Source organism: Oncorhynchus masou, chromosome 29 (assembly GCF_036934945.1).
Source record: "Oncorhynchus masou masou isolate Uvic2021 chromosome 29, UVic_Omas_1.1, whole genome shotgun sequence".
Classification (NCBI taxonomy): Eukaryota; Metazoa; Chordata; class Actinopteri; order Salmoniformes; family Salmonidae; genus Oncorhynchus; species Oncorhynchus masou.
In genome coordinates this window covers 16134926-16157475 of record NC_088240.1, presented here as the reverse complement: position 1 = coordinate 16157475, position 22550 = coordinate 16134926, and the positions used below count along the sequence as shown (strand labels likewise).

The 22550-nt window shown below is 44.2% G+C and overlaps 1 protein-coding gene across 3 annotated transcripts; it reads right to left on the bottom strand.

Moving 5' to 3' along the window:
• Window positions 1–147: 147 nt before the first annotated feature.
• On the bottom strand, window positions 148–9258 carry LOC135519072 (GA-binding protein alpha chain-like). Of its 3 annotated transcripts, none has more exons than XM_064944126.1 (10): window positions 9142–9258; window positions 6949–7051; window positions 6671–6815; window positions 6402–6486; window positions 6038–6262; window positions 5615–5809; window positions 3260–3316; window positions 2898–3023; window positions 1002–1194; window positions 148–871 (listed from the first exon to the last, which is right to left on the bottom strand). In XM_064944126.1, exons 2-10 carry the CDS (start codon window positions 7023–7025, stop codon window positions 655–657), a joined length of 1320 nt encoding a protein of 439 aa, XP_064800198.1. In that variant the 5' UTR covers window positions 7026–7051; window positions 9142–9258; the 3' UTR covers window positions 148–654. The 3 variants fall into 3 exon arrangements, with proteins under 3 accessions (XP_064800198.1, XP_064800197.1, XP_064800196.1); XM_064944125.1 differs by having other exon boundaries at window positions 2898–3026; window positions 6949–7046; XM_064944124.1 differs by having other exon boundaries at window positions 2898–3026; window positions 9142–9257.
• Between the last annotated feature and the right edge of the window lie 13292 nt (window positions 9259–22550).

Here is a 22550-nt window from a genome sequence, read left to right as displayed (position 1 = left end):
TAGACAGACTACGTGTAGAGTCCCCCCACCAACAGTGTTTTTTAGGAACTACATCGGGGTCTCGGTTGAATGAGTATAGTAGAATACACCGACATGCAATTTTGTGGCTCTGCATTGGAGCTGTTGGATCAAGGACAGACTCAGTCCTTAGGAAAACATCTGCCACTTTATTTCCCCTGGTGGACGATAAAGGTCCAACTCATTAGGAGGAAAAAAGCTTCAAATAAAATACAAAACTGGTCCTTTTATAAATGGAAAATATGAAAATACACTTCCCTTGTGACTATCAAAAACATGGAGTACCGGTATATACAATGGAAACTATACTAAGCAACAGATAAAGGAACAGAAAATGTTAAGCTCATTTGATTTTCCAGCATACACAAACACTCCACCTCTCAGACACTCATATACACACACACACATACACTCCCTCCAACAAGCATCTCTTCCCTGGTTAAAATAAGAAAACAACCTCCCCAATCAAACCAAAAGGAAAAGGACGAAGTTGCCCATAGACATGGATCTAAAGTCTGTTCATCATTTCCACCTATTAATGTAACGCTTAGGGCTGGTCACCGTAATCTGATCCTAGATTTGTGCCAGTGGGCAACTTCTACCTGGGGCAGTCATGGAGCCCCATGCCCCTCCCCCTCAGCTGTCCTGTGCTGAGGTGGCCAGTGTCACCGTGGTGATGGGCTGGCCAATCCCGTGCAGCTGAATGCGGGCCAGCTTCTTCTGCTCACACTCAGTCACCAGGTTGTTGAGCTCAGCAGCGCTGTAGCCAATCAAAGTCCTCAGGTCGCACACAAACTTGTAGACAAAGCGCTTGCCCTGCACCTTGCTGATCATGTCCCCGTCGTAGTAATACCTGAGAAAATTGTCCGAAATTAAAACGACATGACTAGAAAGTTCAAGGTAAGGGAACAAGTCACGTGTGCCTGAAATTGTGCAACGAAAATGTTAGAGGAAAAGGGAGAGAAACTGGCAGATTGACATACCTGAGCGCTCGGCTGAGTTTCTCATAGTTCATGGTGGGCTTGTTCTTGCGTTGGCCCCATTTCTGGGCCACCAGTTCAGGCTGGTTGAGTTTAAACTCTCCCTCCTCTCCCACCCAGGAGATACAGTCTCTAGCATCCTTATCCGTCAACAGCTCCAACAGGAACTGCCACAGCTGGATCTGACCGTTGTTACCTGAAGGGACAGGTGAGAGGACGGGTGTGTTCACATCAGATACAAGCATATGCACACTTAAGGCATCCATAAAAAAAAAGCATACCAAGACTACTGCTCGAGGTACACATACAGTTGAAGTCAGAAGTTTACATACACTTAGGTTGGAGTCATTAAATCTCGTTTTTCAACCACTCCACAAATTTGTTGTTAACAAACTATGGTTTTGGCAAGTCGGTTAGGACATCTACCTTGCGCATGACACAAGTCATTTTTCCAACAATTGCTGACAGATTATTTCACTTATAATTCACTGTATCCCAATTCCAGTGGGTCAAAAGTTAATATACACTAAGTTGACTGTGCCTTTAAACAGCTTGGAAAATTCCAGAAAATTATTGGCTAAATTGACATCATTTGAGTCAATTGGAGGTGTACCTGTGGATGTATTTCAAGGCCTACCTTCAAGATCAGTGCCTGTTTGCTTGACATTGTGGGAAAATCAAAAGAAATTAGCCAAAAATTATAATGTAGAGCTCCACAAGTCTAGTTCATAATTGGGAGCAATTTCCAAACACCTGAAGGTACCATATTCATCTGTACAAACACCATGGGACCACGCAGCCGTCATACCGCTCAGGATGGAGATGCATTCTGTCTCCTAGAGATGAACGTAATTTGGTGCGAAAAGTGCAAATCAATCCCAGAACAACAGCAAAGGACCTTGTGAAGATGCTGGAGGAAACGGGTACAAAATTATCAATATCCACAGTAAAACGAGTCCTATATTGACATAACCTCAATGGCCACTCAACAAGGAAGAAGCCACTGCTCCAAACCTCCATAAAAAAGCTAGACTTCGGTTTGCAACTGCACATGGGGACAAAGATCATACCTTTTGGAGAAATGTCCTCTGGTCTGATGAAAGAAATTTAATACTGTTTGGCCACCCTTATATTTGGAGGAAAAAGGGAGAGTCTTGCTAGCCAAAGAACACTATCCGAACCGTGAAGCACGGGGGTGACAGCATCTTGTTGTGGGGGTGCTTTGCTGCAGGAGGGACTGGTGCACTTCACAAAATAGATGGCTTCATGAGGGAGGAAAATTGTGTGTATATTGAAGCAACATCTCAAGACATCAGTCAGGAAGTTAAAGCTTGGTCGCAAATGGGTCTTCCAAATGGACAATGACCCCAAGCATACTTCCAAAGTTGTGGCTTAAGGACAACAAAGTCAAGGTATTGGAGTGGCCATCAAAGCCCTGACCTCAATCCCATAGCAAATTTGTGGGCAGAACTGAAAAAGCCTGTGCGAGCAAGGAGGCCTACAAACCTGACTCAGTTACACCAGCTCTGTCAGGAGAAATGGGCCAAAACTCACCCAACTTATTGTGGGAAGCTTGTGGAAGGCTACCCAAAATGTTTGACCCAAGTTAAACAATTTAAAGGCAATGCTACCAAATACTAATTGAGTGTAACTTCTGATCCACTGGGAATGTGATGAAAGAAATAAAAGCTGAAATAAATCACTCTGTCCTATTATTCTGACATTTCACATTCTTAAAATAAAGTAGATCGTAACTGACCTAACTAAGACAGGGAATTTTTAATAGGATAAATGTCAGGAACTGTGCAAAACTTGAGTTTAAATGTTTTTGGCTAAGGTGTATGTAAACTTCCGACTTCAACTGTACATACACAACACCCAAGACACACAAATGCCTACCTGTACGGTTGCCAGGTGAGCTGCGCTCCTCTCCTCCTGAGATGCGGGGTGTTCTGGGGCCGCGGTTCTGCTTCAGTACCTTGATAGTGGTGGGTGTGGTCTGCACGGCAGCTGGGATGATCTGGACTTCTGAGGGCGGAGACAGAAGTTTCAAACAGCCAGAAATATACAGGATGAAGTTACCACCTGATCTAAGGTCAGTTTGGTGTTCCTACCCATGTTGGCACAAGTAAGGATTTGGGTGAGAGTAAGCTGATCCTAGATCTGTGCCTATAGGCAACAACACCCACATAGAGGAGAACAATATAGTGTGGTTGATGAATGCAGGGTGACAATGAGAGAGAGACAGGAAATAAACTTACGTTGGTCAATGGTGACTGTGGCCTCCTGGCCAGACTGGTCCTGACTGGCCAACACATCTGTAAAGAACATGGACAGATACAGTATGTGAGCTAAAACCAACTTCAATAAACATGCTTGTCCAGGCTCAGAACAACTCCTATCCCCTTCAAATCAAATCACATTTTATTGGTCACATACACATGGTTAGCAGATGTTAATGCGAGTGTAGCGAAAAGCTTGTGCTTCTAGTTCCGACAGTGCAGTAAAATATAACAAGTAATCTAACAATTCCCCAACAACTACCTAATACACACAAGTGTAAAGGAATGACTAAGAATACGTACATATAAATATATGGATGAGAGATGGCCGTTCAGCATAGTCAAGATGCAGTAGATGGTATAGAGTACAGTATATACATATGAGATGAGTAATGTAGGGTATGTAAACAAGATATAAAGTGACATTGTTTAAAGTGACAGGTGATACATTTATTACATCCAGTTTTTTATTATTAAAGTGGCTATAGATTTGAGTCAGTATGTTGGCAGCAGCCCCTCAATGTTAGTGATGGCTGTTTAACAGTCTGATGGCCTTGAGATTGAAAAATAGCTTCAGTCTCTCGGTCCCTGCTTTGATGCACCGGCTTTGAGGGAGGAGCAGTTGCCGTACCAGGCGGTGATACAGCCCGACAGGATGCTCTCGTTTGTGCATCTGTAAAAGATTGTGAGTGTTTTCGGTGACAAGCCAAATTCTTCAGCCTCCTGACTCTCAAGAGGCACTGTTGCGCCTTCTTCACCACGCTGTCTGTGTGGGTGGACCATTTTAGTTTGTCCGTGATATGTACGCTGAGGAACTTGAAACTTTACACCTTCTCCAATACTGTCCCGTCGATGTGGATAGTGGGGTGCTCCCTCTGCTGTTTCCTGAAGTCCACTATCATCTCCTTTGTTTTGTTGACGTTGAGTGTGAATGTTATTTTCCTGACACCACACTCTGAGGGCCCTCACCTCCTCCCTGTAGGCCGTCTCGTCGTTGTTGGAAATCATGCCTACCTCTGTAGTGTTGTCTGCAAACTTGATGATTGAGTTGGAGGCATGCGAGGCCACGCAGTTGTGCCCTAAGTCATCTGGGGCAAGACATCGGTGTCCCTGCCACATCCATACTTTGTTTCTATACTGACGCTGAGCTTGTTTGATTGCCTTACGGAGGGAATAGCTACACTGTTTGTATTCGGTCATGTTTCCTGTCGCCTTGCAATGATTAAAAGCAGTGGTTTGCGCTTTCAGTTTTGCGCGAATGCTGCCATCAATCCACGGTTTCTGGTTGGGGAAGGTTTTAATAGTCACCATGGGTACAACATCACCGATGTACTTGCTAATAAACTTGCTCACCGAATCAGCGTATACATCAATGTTGTTGTCTGAGGCGATCCAGAACATATCCCAGTCCACGTGATCGAAGCAATCTTTAAGCATGGAATCAGATTGGTCGGACCAGCGTTGAACAGACCTAAGCATGGGCGTTTCCTGTTTTAGTTTGTGTCTATAGACTGGGAGCAGCAAAATGGGAGTTGTGGTCAGATTTGCCAAAAGGAGGGTAAGGGAGGGCTTTGTATGCGTCGCGGAAGTTAGAGTAGCAATGATCCAGAATGCTGCCAGCCCGGGTTGCGCATTCGATATGCTGATAACATTTAGGGAGCCTTGTTTTCAGATTAGCTTTGTTAAAATCCCCAGCTACAATAAATGCAGCCTCAGGATATGTGGTTTCCAGTTTACATAGAGTCCAATGAAGTTCTTTCAGGGCCGTCGAGGTGTCTGCTTGGGGGGGATAAGAAAATTCCCTTTGTAGATAATGCGGTCGGCATTTGATTGTAAGGGATTCTAGGTCAGGTGAACAGAACGACTTGAGTTCCTGTATGTCGTTATGATCACACCACGACTAGTTAATCATTGTCGGCGCCATGTTGGATACTCCCTAGCCTCTAATTTTCAGGCATACTGTATGTAACCAATATAATAAGAATAACAATTTGTTTTGGGGGGGGCTTACATTTGTACATTTGTCCTGTTACACACAAGCGTGTAATGTAAATATTTTTATTTGCACATCCCAACTCCCTGAGACACCCGTAGAGAGTGGGGTCATTGTACAGCGACCCTGGAGAAATTAGGGTTAGGTGCTTTGGTTAATGGCACAGCGACCTTGTTGGCTCCGGTTTCGGAACAGCAACCTTTCGGTTACTGGCCCAACCCTCTAACCTCGAGGCTAACTGCTGCAAGGTTTGTATTATGACTCTACTTAGTCCTGAAATGGTGCTAGCCCTTATCCCTTACACAGTGACTCAACATACAGAATCTACAATACAAACTCACACTTGCGGAGCAGCTCTAAGTGGCTCCAAAGGATCTCTCCACTGGGGACCCTTTGCAGGAACTCTTCCTGGGTGAAGGAGCAGAGGTCGTGACCCGGGATGTGAATCCCTCCCACCTCCATCTCGTCAATGCTGAACTCCTTCATCACCCACACGGCCCAGTGGATCACCTGGTCCGCCGTCCACTGTTCTGGGTCTGAGAGGAGACAGACACATTACAAGACTGACAATGCTGACTACAGCTTTTCTTGTCTGTTATAAATGGCTTGGCAATAGCAGCAAACTGGTCTCAATTTGTACAACAGTGTGTACCTGCCTGATTAATTGTGGTTTTGTGTTTCAGTGTATGTGTGTGTATCTGTATTTGTCTGTGTCCTGCTTGTTTTTGTGTTTCAGTGCAAGTGTGTGTTGGTGTCCTCCTCACCGTAGGGTATCCCCAGACGGACCTGTTCCTTGCGGTAGCCCTCCAGGGCGGCGGCCCAGCGTGTCACCTGCTCTGAGGTGTCATCTGACAGGGAGGAGTGCTCCACAGCAATCAGCTGGCCCTCCTCCATCAGGGTGCCCTCCTCCCCTGCAACATCCGGGTCGATCACCACCTCCACAGTCTCCACCGGCTTCACGATCTCCAGGATGTTCAGCTTCTCCTCGCCTGGATGGAGGGATTTGATGGGAGGTTAGAGTGTGATTAGTATCAACAGCTTCATTTGTATGGTGCCACATTTGTGTGCATCTATATATTGGGTGCCTGGGTTTTTTTCATTTTGGTGCCGAGACTGTCGTTTGTGTACCTGGCTTTGTGATGATCTGTAGACTGAGTTGCACTGTGCCGTCTGTCTTCACTCCTTGATCAAAGAGGCTGTGGTCTGGATGCAGCTGGAGAGACAGACAGGAGAGGGCAACACGGGAGGACAGGCGAGGGACAGAGCGGAGGACGGGTGAGGGCGGAGGACAGGTGAGAGTGAGAGAGGAGGTATTTTAACCCCATAAATACAGGCCTCCATCAGCTTCAGGTCTGATTGGGTATTTGAACCCCATAAATGCAGGCCTCCATCAGTACCTGGATGTCCTGTAGACAGATTTCATATCCATCCAATGACATCTGGATACGAGGCTCCAGGAGCTTCTTCAGGTTACCGATTGGCTCATTGATGTCGATGTCCTGTTGGATCAGATCGGCTGATGTAATGGTCTGCTCCTCAACCCTGAAAATGGCACGACCACACAAACAAAAACACACAAATAGTCATGTTAAATCATCAGAAGTAGGGAGGAAGCTGGGTTTGAATTGATGTGCTTATGGGTGCCTGTTCACATTGTAAAATATATATCACTCACCCCTCCTCCAGGCACTCCTGTTTCTCCTGTCCATCGATCTCAATCTCTATCATCTCCTCTGTCTCACTTTTAGACATTGCTGTACCCCAAGAATCAACCTATTCTGAGGAAAAGACAGACAGACAGGGGGGTATCAATCAACATTAAGGTGACATCAAATGTTTTCAGATGTGATGGAACAAACACATCGCTACAAACGGTTCAAATCCAATACCATCAAATATACAATAAAAACAACTGAGGACTAGTAGCAAAATTGGCACCATCATTGAGACTTTAGTAAATTATCATGAACACATTATTTGAACAGTGGCATTATATCAAGTAAAAAGTTGTTTAAAATAAAATCTAAAAGGTTAATATTTAGCTAGTGGGTCTTGATGTGAATGAAGTTTGGTCATAGTCTCGAAAAAAAAAAAAAAATCTCAGGTGTAATTTTTCACTACATTTCCTCTTGCAACACTGAGATTAGGATCCGTATTTTTTCAGAATTGTTATATTTTTGGTCAGATATTATGCATTTTACAAAAAAATAAAATCGCAAAATGATCATTACCGGAAAAAAATTCTAAGTCCAAAAAACTTAACAAAAACAAATGAATATTCAAATATTTTTCAACATTGCTCACCTAATGAGGCCTGAGTAAAGCATAATACTGGACATTTTAGCGCTTTCGGTAATGAGAAGGCCAAGTGGGATGAGAATAAGAACCTCATTCTGAAGACACATACATACATACATACATATATATATACTTAAAACTTGTGCTCATATAAGGACTACTCCTCTAGATGATGCATCATGGGTGAATAAAGCTTTACTTTAAAAAGTGTTATGTAATGTCCACAAATACTGTTTGCATGTAATAAATATTATAGTTTCATGTAAACTTCAACTAGTGTAACATTTGTATGATTTATGGACAAACTACTGCAATATATTTGGGGGTTTATTCAAATAAATTCGTTTTTTTCTAAAGAATTTAATCCAGACACATTTCAGCAATGAGAATTTGGGGTGGAAATTGTAACATTAATTTAATATAAGACACTTTCCAAAATCTAAACATCTGGTCCTCAAAATGAAACTTGATTTTTGAAGATAAATCATGGTTTTGTTAGTCAATTTGCTAGACATTTTAAAACTGGATTCATGAGAATCACCCAGTTGAGGGAGCCTCGGTTTCTCATTGGGCGGCAGAGAGTTATGTGCGAGCTGAAGTACTAACGCGAGGGCGAGGCCTCTCCAAAGCATAGGCCTTACTGTAGGCCATTAGTTGTTAAATCATTACATAAACTTGATAAATTTGAACTCCTCTGAAAGCAAACACTTCTACGATATATCGGTAATAATGTTAATTATACGTGTAGCATAGCTGTACAATACTGTATCAATACAATGCTAGCTATCCAGCATATTTTTCAGCGATGTGATGGGCGAGACACGCGCAAAACGGGGGTCGGTCTCATGAAATACACAATTTATACTGACTGTAAGAAACACAGTTCAATGAATAACTGATTTAAATGTCGATTTAAATATACTCTGAAACTTAGAATCTGGAAAACTTTAAAACGGAAATGGAAGAAACGGAAACAAAACAGCAGAGGGGCAATCGCAAAGGAGCCGGAAATCCTGGCTAAGTTTAGTGTTGTCTACAGACTTCCGAGAGCGGTCAGGGGGAAATGCCGGAGTAATTTGCTCGATTAAAATGAAAAATAGCGTCATATTTATAACATTGGGAAAACGTATTTACATATGGCTAAAAGTATAACGTATCACCAGGGCGAACAACTGGAATAGAATGAACAAGCTGTCGTTTGCGTTAGCAATATTAGCTAGCAGCTACCACTGCTTAGTTAGCTAACGTGTCGAAAGTTGGATTTTGTATGGACACGTTTGAAGGCAAATCGTAGACAAGTCATTTGGAAAGTGATTTTGTAGTTGGGAAGTAATCTGAAAACCACTCTATCCAGTACATTATTTAGACTTGATGTTAGTGTTTTTAGGCTAATGCATGTGGTATAGCGGATCAACACGCTAGCTTTGTAGACAGCGTTCAGCTAGCAAACAGTTTGATACAAAAAGCGGGAAGACCGATTACCTAGTGAAAGAATGTACAATTCCGTTTAGATTGACAATGCAATGGATTTCATATATACATCAAAAATAGTTTATGGTCGTACACATACCTCTTAAAATGCACACTCCCAAGATTGTGGACTTGACATATGAGTCAATGTAGAATAGCAAGCTAGCCTTTCCACTCAAATCGATTTCATGCAAGTTTTTGGACAACAAGACAGGGGGCGGGGACTAGCTTGCTTTTTTAGACATATACGAGTTAACTCTTGTATCAAAGAAATCATCATGATATTTGTGTGTGTGTTATGTGATGTTTGATAGCACGCATAATTATTTACTATAATTATCAGCTTCTATCCCCAAGCCATACGACTGCTGAACAATTGTTCAAATAGCCACCTGGACTAGTTACATTGACCCCCCCCCCCCTCTTTGGTTTTACACTGCTGCTACTCTGTTTATGATCAATGCATAGTCACTTTACCCCTACCTACATGTACACATGACCTCGACTAACCTGTACCCTCCCACACACATTGAATCGATACTGGTACCCCCTGTATATATTCTTGTTATTTTTGTTTTTTCTTTAGGTTATTTAGTAAATATTTTCTTAACTATTTCTTGAACTGCATTGTTGGTTAAGGGCTCGTAAGTAAGCATTTCATGTTAAGGTCTACACCTGTTGTATGTATGCATGTGATCAATTTGATTTGACTTGTAACCTACTTTTACCAGACGGTTGTTGTAGATAAGAACACTCACTGTATGCATGAACTTATGTGGTAATAATTGAGCCATCGGTACTCCTTATTTCACAATGTCCCTCCCACAACGATCCTATTACATTCATTTAACTATGTATTTATTTGGTCCATCCTATGTCCTGAATGACTTTATACTCAAAGCTATAAAAATTAACCCTATCTTTAAGGGTAGGTAAACAAACAAGTATTAATGTCACGTTCACAAGTAGGGTGAAATGCCTTTCTTGCAAGCTCCAAACCCAACAAAGCAGAAATCAACATCAATGTAGTACTAAAAATAACACGGGGTAGAACAAAAACACAATAAATACATGTGTAGTTCGTTCTTATTACAGAAAGATGTGTAATTAATTTGCAAGTATTATCTAGTATTATATTAATAGTATCATTATGCTGCAGTTCCTGTTAATAATAAATACATACAATGCCTTCGGAAAGTATTCTGACCCCTTGACTTTTTTCACATTTTGTTACGTTACAGCCTTATTCTAAAATTGATTAAATAAAACAATCCTGCAATCTACACACAATACCCACAATGACAAAGCATAAACAGGTTTTTAGAAATTGTTACAAAAAAAAAAATCCTTATTTACGTTAGTATTCAGACCCTTTGCTATGAAACTCGAAATTGAGCTCAGGTGCATCCTTTTTCCATTGATCATCCTTGAGATGTTTCTACAACTTGATGGGAGTCCACCTGTGGTAAATTCAATTGATTAGACATGATTTTGAAAGGCACACACCTGTCTATATAAGTTGACAGTATATATCAGAGCAATAACCAAGCCATGAGGTCGAAGGAATTGTCCGTAGAGGTCCGAGACAGGATTATGTTGAGGCACAGATCTGGAGAAGCGTACCAAAAAATGTCTGCAGCATTGAAGGTCCCCAAGAACACAGTGGCCTCCATCATTCTAAAATGGAAGAAGTTTGGAACCAACAAGATTCTAACTAGAGCTGGCCGACCGCTCAAACTGAACAATCGGGGAAGGGCCTTGGTCAGGGAGGTGATCAAGAACCCGATGGTCACTATGACAGAGCTCCAGAGTTCCTCTGTGGAGATGGGAAAACTTTCCAGAAGGACAACCATCTCTGCAGCACCAACAATCAGGTCTTTATGGTAGAGTGGGCAGACGGAAGCCACTCCCCTGTAAAAGGCACATGACAGCCCGCTTGGAGTTTGCCAAAAGGCACCTAAAGACTCCCAGAGCATGAGAAACAAGATTCTCTGGTCTGATGAAACCAAGATTGAACTCTTTGGCCTGAATGCCACGCGTCACATCTGGAGGAAACTTGGCACCAGCCCTACGGTGATGCATGCTGGTGGCAGCATCATGCTGTGGGTGCTGTAGACCAAACTATTTACCAATAGAGTTTTAATCTATATTCTTCGTAGCTGTCTATTTACTACCACAAACCGATGCTGACACTAAGAATGCAGTCAATGAGTTGTATTACAGCCATAAGCAAACAGGAAAATGCTCATCCAGATGCGGAACTCCTAGTAGCCGGGGACTTTAACAGTAGCCGGGGACTTTCCCTCTGCAACCAGAGGGGAAAAAACTCTAGACCACCTTTAATCCAAACCACACACAGACGCGTACAAAGCTCTCCCTCGCCCTCCATTTGGCAAATCTAAGCAGCTCCTTACAAGCAAAAGCTAAAGCAGGAAGCAAATGATAAGCTGTTTTGGCTAGCACAATATGTTCCGGGATTCTTCTGATGGCACTGAGGAGTACACCACATCAGTCACTGGCTTCATCAATAATTGCATCGATGATGTCTTACCCACAGTGACATACCCCAACTAGAAGCCATGGATTATAGGCAACATCCGTACTTTTTTTATTTTACCTTTATTTAACTAGGCAAGTCAGTTAAGAACAAATTCTTATTTTCAATGACAGCCTAGGAACAGTGGGTTAACTGCCTGTTCAGGGGCAGAATGACAGATTTGTACCTTGTTAGCTCGGGGATTTGAACTTTCAACCTTTCGGTTACTAGTCCAACGCTCTAACCACTAGGCTACCCTGCCGTCACTGAGCTAAAGGGTAGATTTGCCGCTTTCAAGGAGCGGGACTCTAACCCGGAAGCTTATAAGAAATCGCGCTATGCCCTCAGACGAACCATCAAACAGGCAAAGCGTCAATACAGGACTAAGATTGAATTATACTACAGCAGCTCCGACACTCGTCGGATGTGGCAGGGCTTGCAAAATATTACAGACTACAAAGGGAAGCACAGCTGCGAGCTGCCCATTGACGCAAGCCTATCAGAAAGTTAAATTACTTCTATGCTTGTTTCGAGGCAAGCAACACTGAAACATGCATGAGACCATCAGCTGTTCCAGACGACAGTGTGATCAAGCTCTCCATAGCCGATGTGAGTAAGACCTTTAAACAGGTCAACATTCACAAGGTCGCAGGGCCAGACAGATTACCAGGACGTGTACTCCGAGCATGCGTGGACAAACTGGCAAGTGTCTTCACTGACATTTTCAACCTGTCCCTGACTGAGTCTGTAATACCAACATGTTTCAAGCAGACCACCATAGTTCCTGTGCCCAAGAACACTAAGGTAACCTGCCTAAATGACTACCGACCCGTAGCTTTGAAAGGCTGGTCATGGGTCACATAACACCATTATTCCTTAAACCCTAGACCCACTCCAATTTTCATACCTCCCCAACAGATCCACAGATGATGACATCTCTATTGTACTCCAAACTGCCCATTCCCACCTGGTCAAAAGGACCACCTATATGAGAATGCTATTCATTGACTACAGCTCAGCATTCAACACCATAGTGCCCTCAAAGCTCATCAATTTTTATTTTATTTTTTTATTTCACCTTTATTTAACCAGGTAGGCAAGTTGAGAACAAGTTCTCATTTACAATTGCGACCTGGCCAGGATAAAGCAAAGCAGTTCGACACATACAACGACACAGAGTTACACATGGAGTAAAACAAACATACAGTCAATAATACAGTATAAACAAGTCTATATACGATGTGAGCAAATAAGGTGAGATAAGGGACGTAAAGGCAAAAAAAGGCCATGGTGGCAAAGTAAATACAATATAGCAAGTAAAACACTGGACTGGTAGATTTGCAATGGAAGAATGTGCTAAGTAGAAATACAAATAATGGGGTGCAAAGGAGCAAAATTAATTAATTAATTCAATACAGTAGGGAAAGAGGTAGTTGTTTGGGCTAAATTATAGGTGGGCTATGTACAGGTGCAGTAATCTGTAAACTGCTCTGACAGTTGGTGCTTAAAACTAGTGAGGGAGGTAAGTGTTTCCAGTTACAGAGATTTTTGTAGTTCGTTCCATTCATTGGCAGCAGAGAACTGGAAGGAGAGGCGGCCAAAGAAAGAATTGGTTTTGGGGGTGACGAGAGATATACAGTGCCTTGCGAAAGTATTCGGCCCCCTTGAACTTTGTGACCTTTTGCCACATTTCAGGCTTCAAACATAAAGATATAAAACTGTATTTTTTTGTGAAGAATCAACAACAAGTGGGACACAATCATGAAGTGGAACGACATTTATTGGATATTTCAAACTTTTTTAACAAATCAAAAACCTGAAAAATTGGGCATGCAAAATTATTCAGCCCCTTTACTTTCAGTGCAGCAAACTCTCTCCAGAAGTTCAGTGAGGATCTCTGAATGATCCAATGTTGACCTAAATGACTAATGATGATAAATACAATCCACCTGTGTGTAATCAAATCTCCGAATAAATGCACCTGCACTGTGATAGTCTCAGAGGTCCGTTAAAAGCGCAGAGAGCATCATGAAGAACAAGGAACACACCAGGCAGGTCCGAGATACTGTTGTGAAGAAGTTTAAAGCCGGATTTGGATACAAAAAGATTTCCCAAGCTTTAAACATCCCAAGGAGCACTGTGCAAGCGATAATATTGAAATGGAAGGAGTATCAGACCACTGCAAATCTACCAAGACCTGGCCGTCCCTCTAAACTTTCAGCTCATACAAGGAGAAGACTGATCAGAGATACAGCCAAGAGGCCCATGATCACTCTGGATGAACTGCAGAGATCTACAGCTGAGGTGGGAGAATCTGTCCATAGGACAACAATCAGTCGTATATTGCACAAATCTGGCCTTTATGGAAGAGTGGCAAGAAGAAAGCCATTTCTTAAAGATATCCATAAAAAGTGTCGTTTAAAGTTTGCCACAAGCCACCTGGGAGACACACCAAACATGTGGAAGAAGGTGCTCTGGTTAGATGAAACCAAAATTGAACTTTTTGGCAACAATGCAAAACGTTATGTTTGGAGTAAAAGCAACACAGCTCATCACCCTGACCACACCATACCCACTGTCAAACATGGTGGTGGCAGCATCATGGTTTGGGCCTGCTTTTCTTCAGCAGGGACAGGGAAGATGGTTAAAAATTGATGGGAAGATGGATGGAGCCAAATACAGGACCATTCTGGAAGAAAACCTGATGGAGTCTGCAAAAGACCTGAGACTGGGACGGAGATTTGTCTTCCAACAAGACAATGATCCAAAACATAAAGCAAAATCTACAATGGAATGGTTCAAAAATAAACATATCCAGGTGTTAGAATGGCCAAGTCAAAGTCCAGACCTGAATCCAATCGAGAATCTGTGGAAAGAACTGAAAACTGCTGTTCACAAATGCTCTCCATCCAACCTCACTGAGCTCAAGCTGTTTTGCAAGGAGGAATGGGAAAAAATTTCAGTCTCTCGATGTGCAAAACTGATAGAGACATACACCAAGCAACTTACAGCTGTAATCGCAGCAAAAGGTGGCGCTACAAAGTATTAACTTAAGGGGGCTGAATAATTTTGCACGCCCAATTTTTCAGTTTTTGATTTGTTAAAAAAGTTTGAAATATCCAATAAATGTTGTTCCACTTCATGATTGTGTCCCACTTGTTGTTGATTCTTCACAAAAAAATACAGTTTTATATCTTAATGTTTGACGCCTGAAATGTGGCAAAAGGTCGCAAAGTTCAAGGGGGCCGAATACTTTCGCAAGGCACTGTACCTGCTGGAGCGTGTGCTACAGGTGGGAGATGCTATGGTGACCAGCAAGCTGAGATAAGGGGGGACTTTACCTAGCAGGGTCTTGTAGATGACATGGAGCCAGTGGGTTTGGCGATGAGTATGAAGCGAGGGCCAGCCAACGAGAGTGTACAGGTCGCAATGGTGGGTAGTATATGGGGCTTTGGTGACAAAACGGATTGCACTGTGATAGACTGCATCCAATTTGTTGAGTAGGGTATAGGAGGCTATTTTATAAATGACATCGCCAAAGTCGAGGATTGGTAGGATGGTCAGTTTTACAAGGGTATGTTTGGCAGCATGAGTGAAGGATGCTTTGTTGCGATATAGGAAGCCAATTCTAGATTTAACTTTGGATTGGAGATGTTTGATATGGGTCTGGAAGGAGAGTTTACAGTCTAACCGGACACCTAAGTATTTGTAGTTGTCCACGTATTCTAAGTCAGAGCCGTCCAGAGTAGTGATGTTGGACAGGCGGGTAGGTGCGGGTAGCGATCGGTTGAAGAGCATGCATTTAGTTTTACTTGTATTTAAGAGCAATTGGAGGCCACGGAAGGAGAGTTGTATGGCATTGAAGCTTGCCTGGAGGGTTGTTAACACAGTGTCCAACGAAGGGCCAGAAGTATACAGAATGGTGTCGTCTGCGTAGAGGTGGATCAGAGACTCACCAGCAGCAAGAGCGACCTCATTGATGTATACAGAGAAGAGAGTCGGTCCAAGAATTGAACCCTGTGGCACTCCCATAGAGACTGCCAGAGGTCCGGACAGCAGACCCTCCGATTTGACACACTGAACTCTATCAGAGAAGTAGTTTTTGAACCAGGCGAGGCAATCATTTGAGAAACCAAGGCTGTCGAGTCTGCCGATGAGGATGTGGTGATTGACAGAGTCGAAAGCCTTGGCCAGATCAATGAATACGGCTGCACAGTAATGTTTCTTATCGATGGCGGTTAAGATATCGTTTAGGACCTTGAGCGTGGCTGACGTGCACCCATGACCAGCTCTGAAACCAGATTGCATAGCAGAGAATATATGGTGAGATTCGAAATGGTCGGTAATCTGTTTGTTGACTTGGCTTTCGAAGACCTTAGAAAGGCATGGTAGGATAGATATACAGTAGGTCTGTAGCAGTTTGGGTCAAGAGTGTCCCCCCCTTTGAAGAGGGGGATGACCGCAGCTGCTTTCCAATCTTTGGGAATCTCAGACGACACGAAAGAGAGGTTGTACAGGCTAGTAATTTCGGCAGATAATTTTAGAAAGAAAGGGTCCAGATTGTCTAGCCCGGCTGATTTGTAGGGGTCCAGATTTTGCAGCTCTTTCAGAACATCAGCTGAACGGATTTGGGAGAAGGAGAAATGGGGAAGGCTTGGGCGAGTTGCTGTGGGGGGTGCAGTGCTGTTGACCGGGGTAGGAGTAGCCAGGTGGAAAGCATGGCCAGCCGTAGAAAAACTCTGATTTATCAGTGGTGACAGTGTTTCCTATCTTCAGTGCAGTGGGCAGCTGGGAGGAGGTGTTCTTATTCCCCATGGACTTTACAGTGTCCCAGAACTTTTTTGAGTTAGTGTTGCAGGAAGCAAATTTCAGCTTGAAAAAACTAGCCTTGGCTTTTCTAACTGCCTGTGTATAATGGTTTCTAGCTACCCTGAACCGCTGCATATCACGGGGGCTGTTCGATGCTAATGCAGAATGACATAGGATGTTTTTGTGTTGGTTAAGGGCAGTCAGGTCTGGGGAGAACCAAGGGCTATATCTGTTCCTGGTTCTAAATGTCTTGAATGGGGCATGTTTATTTAAGATGGTTAGGAAGGCATTTAAAAAAAATATCCAGGCATCCTCTACTGACAGGATGAGATCAATATCCTTCCAGGATACCCCGGCCAAGGACCCTGGAACTAAACACCCCCCTCTGCAACTCTATCCTGAACTTCCTGACTGGCCGCCCTCAGGTGGTACGGTTAGGTAAAAACACATCCGCCATGCTGATCCTCAACACAGAGGCCCCTCAGGGGTGCATGCTCAGTCCCCTCCTGTACTTCCTGTTCACTCATGACTGCATGGCCAGGCACGACGCCAACACCATCATTAAGTTTCCGATGGCACAACAGTGGTCGGCCTGATCACCAACATTGATGAGACAGCCTATAGGAAGGAGGTCAGAGACCTGGCCGTGTGGTGCTTGGACAACAATCTTTCAATGTGATCAAGACAAAGGAGATTATTGTGGACTACAGGAAAAGGAGGACCGAGCACACCCCCATTCTCATCAATGGGGCTGTAGTGGAGCAGGTTGAGAGCTTCAAGTTCCTTGGTGTCCACATCACTAACAAACTATCATGGTCCAAACACACCAAGACAGTCGTGAAGAGGGCACAACAACAAAGCCTATTCCCCTCAGGAGACTGAAAGGTTTTGGCATGGGTCCTCAGATCCTCAAAAAGTTCTACAGCTGCACCATTGAGAGCATCCTGACTGGTTGCATCACTGCCTGGTATGGCAACTGCTCAGCCTCCAACCTCAAGGCACTACATTGTTGCAACCACTATTACTATCATGTTCAACCTCTCTTTCGTATTGTCTGACATCTCCAAATGTGGGAAATGACTTAAATGTAAAGCTGCCGCGGTCATCCCCCTCTTCAAAGGGGGAGACACTCTAGACCCAAACTGCCTCAGACCTATATCTATCCTACCCTGCCTTTCTAAGGTCTTCGAAAGCCAAGGTGGAACTGTAAACTCTGGACCTTGTCACCGGATCACCGCTGCTACCGATTGGCTATAGTGGCTAACTCCACTGCCACGAAGCTAGCACCAGTTAGCCATGAGCCAGGCACATCTCCCGGCTAGCAAACAAAATTCTACAATACCTCTTTCGCCATCTGGCTTGGATTCTCCGTCGACACGGCGCCCCGCCGCACTACCACGTTAGGTCTGCCGACGAATACTCCATCCGCTGTGCCTTCAACCGGCCTCCGTCTGAGCAGACCCCCCTACCACCCCCTGGCTACTAACTTTAAACGCTGTGTCGCCCGCGTGCTAGTGTAGTGGCGGTTTCCCTGTTCCATCTACTGCTGCCGCCTGGACACTATGATCACTTGGCAACATAGCTGATGCCTGCTGGACTGTCCATTAATCACGGTACTCCATTCTGTTTATTTATGTTTTAGTTGTCGGCCCCAGCCGTGAACTCAGGCTCTGCGTGTAGTTAATCCGACCCTCTCTGCCTAGTCATCGCCATTTTACCTGCTGTTGTTGTGTTAGCTGACGAGCTGTTGTTGTCTCACCTGTTGTTTTAGCTAGCTCTCCCAATCAACACCTGCAATTACTTTATGCCTTGCTGTATGTCTCTCTCAAATATCAATATGCCTTGTATACTGTTGTTCAGGTTAGTTATCATTGTTTTAGTTTAAAATGGAGCCCCTAGTTCCACTCCTCATACGTCTGATACCTCCTTTGTCCCACCTCCCACACATGCGGTGACCTCACCCATTATAAGCAGCATGTCCAGAGATACAACCTCTCTTATCATCACCCAGTGCCTGGGCTTACCTCCGCTGTACCCGCACCCCACCATACCTCTGTCTGCACATTATGCCCTGAATATATTCTACCACGGCCATAAATCTGCTCCTTTTATTCCTTGTCCCCAATGCTCTAGGCGACCAGTTTTGATAGCCTTTACCCTCATCCAACTCCTCCTGGGGTGATGTGGAGGTAAACCCAGGCCCTGCATGTCCCCAGGCACCCTCATTTGTTGACTTCTGTGATCGAAAAAGCCTTGGTTTCATGCATTTCAACATCAGAAGCCTCCTCCCTAAGTTTGTTTTACTCACTGCTTTAGCACACTCTGCCAACCCTGATGTCCTTGCCATGTCTGAATCCTGGCTTAGTAAGGCCACCAAAAATTCTGAGATTTACATACCCAACTATAACATTTTCTGTCAAGATAGAACTGCCAGAGGGGGAGCTGTTGCAATCTACTGCAGAGATAGCCTGCAAAGTTCTGTCATACTTTCCAGGTTTATGCCCAAACAGTTCGACCTTCTAATTTTAAAAATTAATCTCTCCAGAAATAAGTCTCTCACTGTTGCCGCCTGCTACCGACCCCCTCAGCTCCCAGCTGTGCCCTGGACACCATCTGTGAATTGATCGCCCCCCATCTAGCTTCAGAGTTTGATCTGTTGGGTGACCTAAACTGGGATATGCTTAAAAGTAACTTCCTCACCATCTTAGATAAGCATGCTCCGTTAAAAAAATGCAGAACTAAGAACAGATATAGCCCTTGGTTCACTCCAGACCTGACTGCCCTCGACCAGCACAAAAACATCCTGTGGCGGACTGCAATAGCATCGAATAGTCCCCACGATATGCAACTGTTCAGGAAAGTCTGGAACCAATACACGCAGTCAGTCAGGAAAGCAAAGGCCAGCTTTATCAAGCAGAAATTTGCATCCTGTAGCTCTAACTCTAAAAAGTTATGGGACACTGTAAAGTCCATGGAGAACAAGAGCACCTCCTCCCAGCTGCCCACTGCACTGAGGCTAGGTAACATGGTCACCACCGATAAATCCATGATAATCGAAAACTTCAACAAGCATTTCTCAACGGCTGGCCATGCCTTCCTCCTGGCTACTCCAACCTCTGCTAACAGCTCCCCCCCCCCCCCACAGCTACTCGCTCAAGCCTCCCCAGCTTCTCCTTTACCCAAATCCAGATAGCAGATGTTCTGAAAGAGCTGCAAAACCTGGACCCGTATAAATCAGCTGGGCTTGACAATCTAGACCCTCTATTTCTGAAACTATCCGCCGCCATTGTCGCAACCCCTATTACCAGCCTGTTCAACCTCTCTTTCATATCGTCTGAGATCCCCAAGGATTGGAAAGCTGCCGCAGTCATTCCCCTCTTCAAAGGGGAGACACCCTGGACCCAAACTGTTACAGACCTATATCCATTCTGCCTTGCCTATCTAAGGTCTTCGAAAGCCAAGTCAACAAACAGGTCACTGACCATCTCGAATCCCACCGTACCTTCTCCGCTATGCAATCTGGTTTCCGAGCCGGTCACGGGTGCACCTCAGCCACACTCAAGGTACTAAACGACATCATAACCGCCATCGATAAAAGACAGTACTGTGCAGCCGTCTTCATCGACCTTGCCAAGGCTTTCGACTCTGTCAATCACCATATTCTTATCGGCAGACTCAGTAGCCTCGGTTACTGCCTTGCCCGGTTCACCAATTACTTTGCAGACAGAGCTCAGTGTGTCAAATCGGAGGGCATGCTGTCCGGTCCTCTGGCAGTCTCTATGGGGGTGCCACAGGGTTCAATTCTCGGGCCGACTCTTTTCTCTGTATATATCAATGATGTTGCTCTTGCTGCGGGCGATTCCCTGATCCACCTCTACGCAGACGACACCATTCTATATACTTTCGGCCCGTCATTGGACACTGTGCTATCTAACCTCCAAACGAGCTTCAATGCCATACAACACTCCTTCCGTGGCCTCCAACTGCTCTTAAACGCTAGTAAAACCAAATGCATGCTTTTCAACCGATCGCTGACTGCACCCGCATGCCCGACTAGCATCACCACACTGGATGGTTCCGACCTTGAATATGTGGACACCTATAAGTACCTAGGTGTCTGGCTAGACTGCAAACTCTCCTTCCAGACCCATATCAAACATCTCCAATCGAAAATCAAATCAAGAGTCGGCTTTCTATTCCGTAACAAAGCCTCCTTCACTCACGCTGCCAAGCTTACCCTAGTAAAACTGACTATCCTACCGATCCTCGACTTTGGCGATGTCATCTACAAAATTGCTTCCAAACCTCTTCTCAGCAAACTGGATGCAGTTTATCACAGTTCCATCCGTTTTGTCACTAAAGCACCTTATACTACCCACCACTGCGACTTGTATGCTCTAGTCGGCTGGCCCTCGCTACATATTCGTCGCAAGACCCACTGGCTCCAGGTCATCTACAAGGCCATGCTAGGTAAAGCTCCGCCTTATCTCAGTTCACTGGTCACGATGGCAACACCCATCCGTAGCACGCGCTCCAGCAGGTGTATCTCACTGATCATCCCTAAAGCCAACACCTTATTCGGCCGCCTTTCGTTCCAGTACTCTGCTGCCTGTGACTGGAACGAATTGCAAAAATCGCTGAAGTTGGAGACCTTTATCTCCCTCACCAACTTCAAACATCAGTTATCTGAGCAGCTAACCGATCGCTGCAGCTGTACATAATCTATTGGTAAATAGCCCACCCATTTTCACCTACCTCATCCCCACAGTTTTTATTTATTTACTTTTCTGCTCTTTTGCACACCAATATCTCTACCTGTACATGATCATTTATCAATCCAGTGTTAATCTGCAATATTGTAATTATTCGCCTACCTCCTCATGCCTTTTGCACACATTGTATATAGACTCCCCTTTTTTTTCTACTGTGTTATTGACTTGTTAATTGTTTACTCCATGTGTAACTCTGTGTTGTCTGTTCACACTGCTATGCTTTATCTTGGCCAGGTCGCAGTTGTAAATGAGAACTTGTTCTCAACTAGCCTACCTGGTTAAATAAAGGTGAAATAAATAAAATAAAAAATATCTATAAGTCTTTGCTAGGTAAAGCCCCACCTTATCTCATCTCACTGGTCACCATAGCAGCGCCCACCCGTAGCACACGCTGCAGAAGGTATATTTCACTGGTCATCCCCAAAGCCAATTCCTTTTTTGGCCGCCTTTCCTTCCAATTCTCTGCTGCCAATGACTGTAACGAACTGCAAAAATCACTGAAGCTGGAGACCCATATCTCCCTCACTAACTTTAAGCACCAGCTGTCAGAGCAGCTCACAGATCACTGTACCTGTACATAACCCATCTGTAATAACCCATCCAACTACCTCATCCACATACTGTTTTTATTTTTTTTGCTCCTTTGCACCCCAGTATCTCTATTTGCACATTCATCTTTGTACATCTATCACTCCAGTGTTTAATTGCTAAATTGTAATTGTTTCACCACTATGGCCTATTTATTGCCTTACGTATCTTACCTCATTTGCACACACTGTATATAGACTTCTTCCCCCTATGTTTGTTAATTCCATGTGTAACTCTGTGTTGTTGTTTGTGTCGCACTGCTTTGCTTTATCTTGGCAAAGTCGCAGTTGTAAATGAGAACTTGTTCTCAACTAGCCTACCTGGTTAAATAAAGTTGAAATAAAAAAATAGAGGGTAGTGTGTACAGCCCAGTACATCACTGGGGTCAAGCTTCCTGCCATCCAGGACCTCTGTACCAGGTGGTGTTAGAGGAATGCCCTAAAATTTGTAAAAGACTCCAGCCACCTTAGTCATAGACTGTTCTCTCTGCTGCTGCACAGCAAGCGGTACCGGAGCGCCAAGTCTTAGTTTCAAAGGCTTCTTAACAGCGTCCACCCCAAGCCATGAGCGCTCAGGACCTCAGACTGGGCCGAAGGTTCACCTTCCAACAGGACAACCACCCTAAGCACACAACCAACAACATTTCATAATGACCACCAACTGCTGTACAATGGTCTCGGCTAGGTATGTAAAAGCTTTTGAAACTTAATTCAAGTTCATCAAAAATATGCATGATCGATTGATGGACAGGGGGCTCCTGAGTGGCACTGCATCTCAACGCAAGAGGCATCACTGCAGTACCTG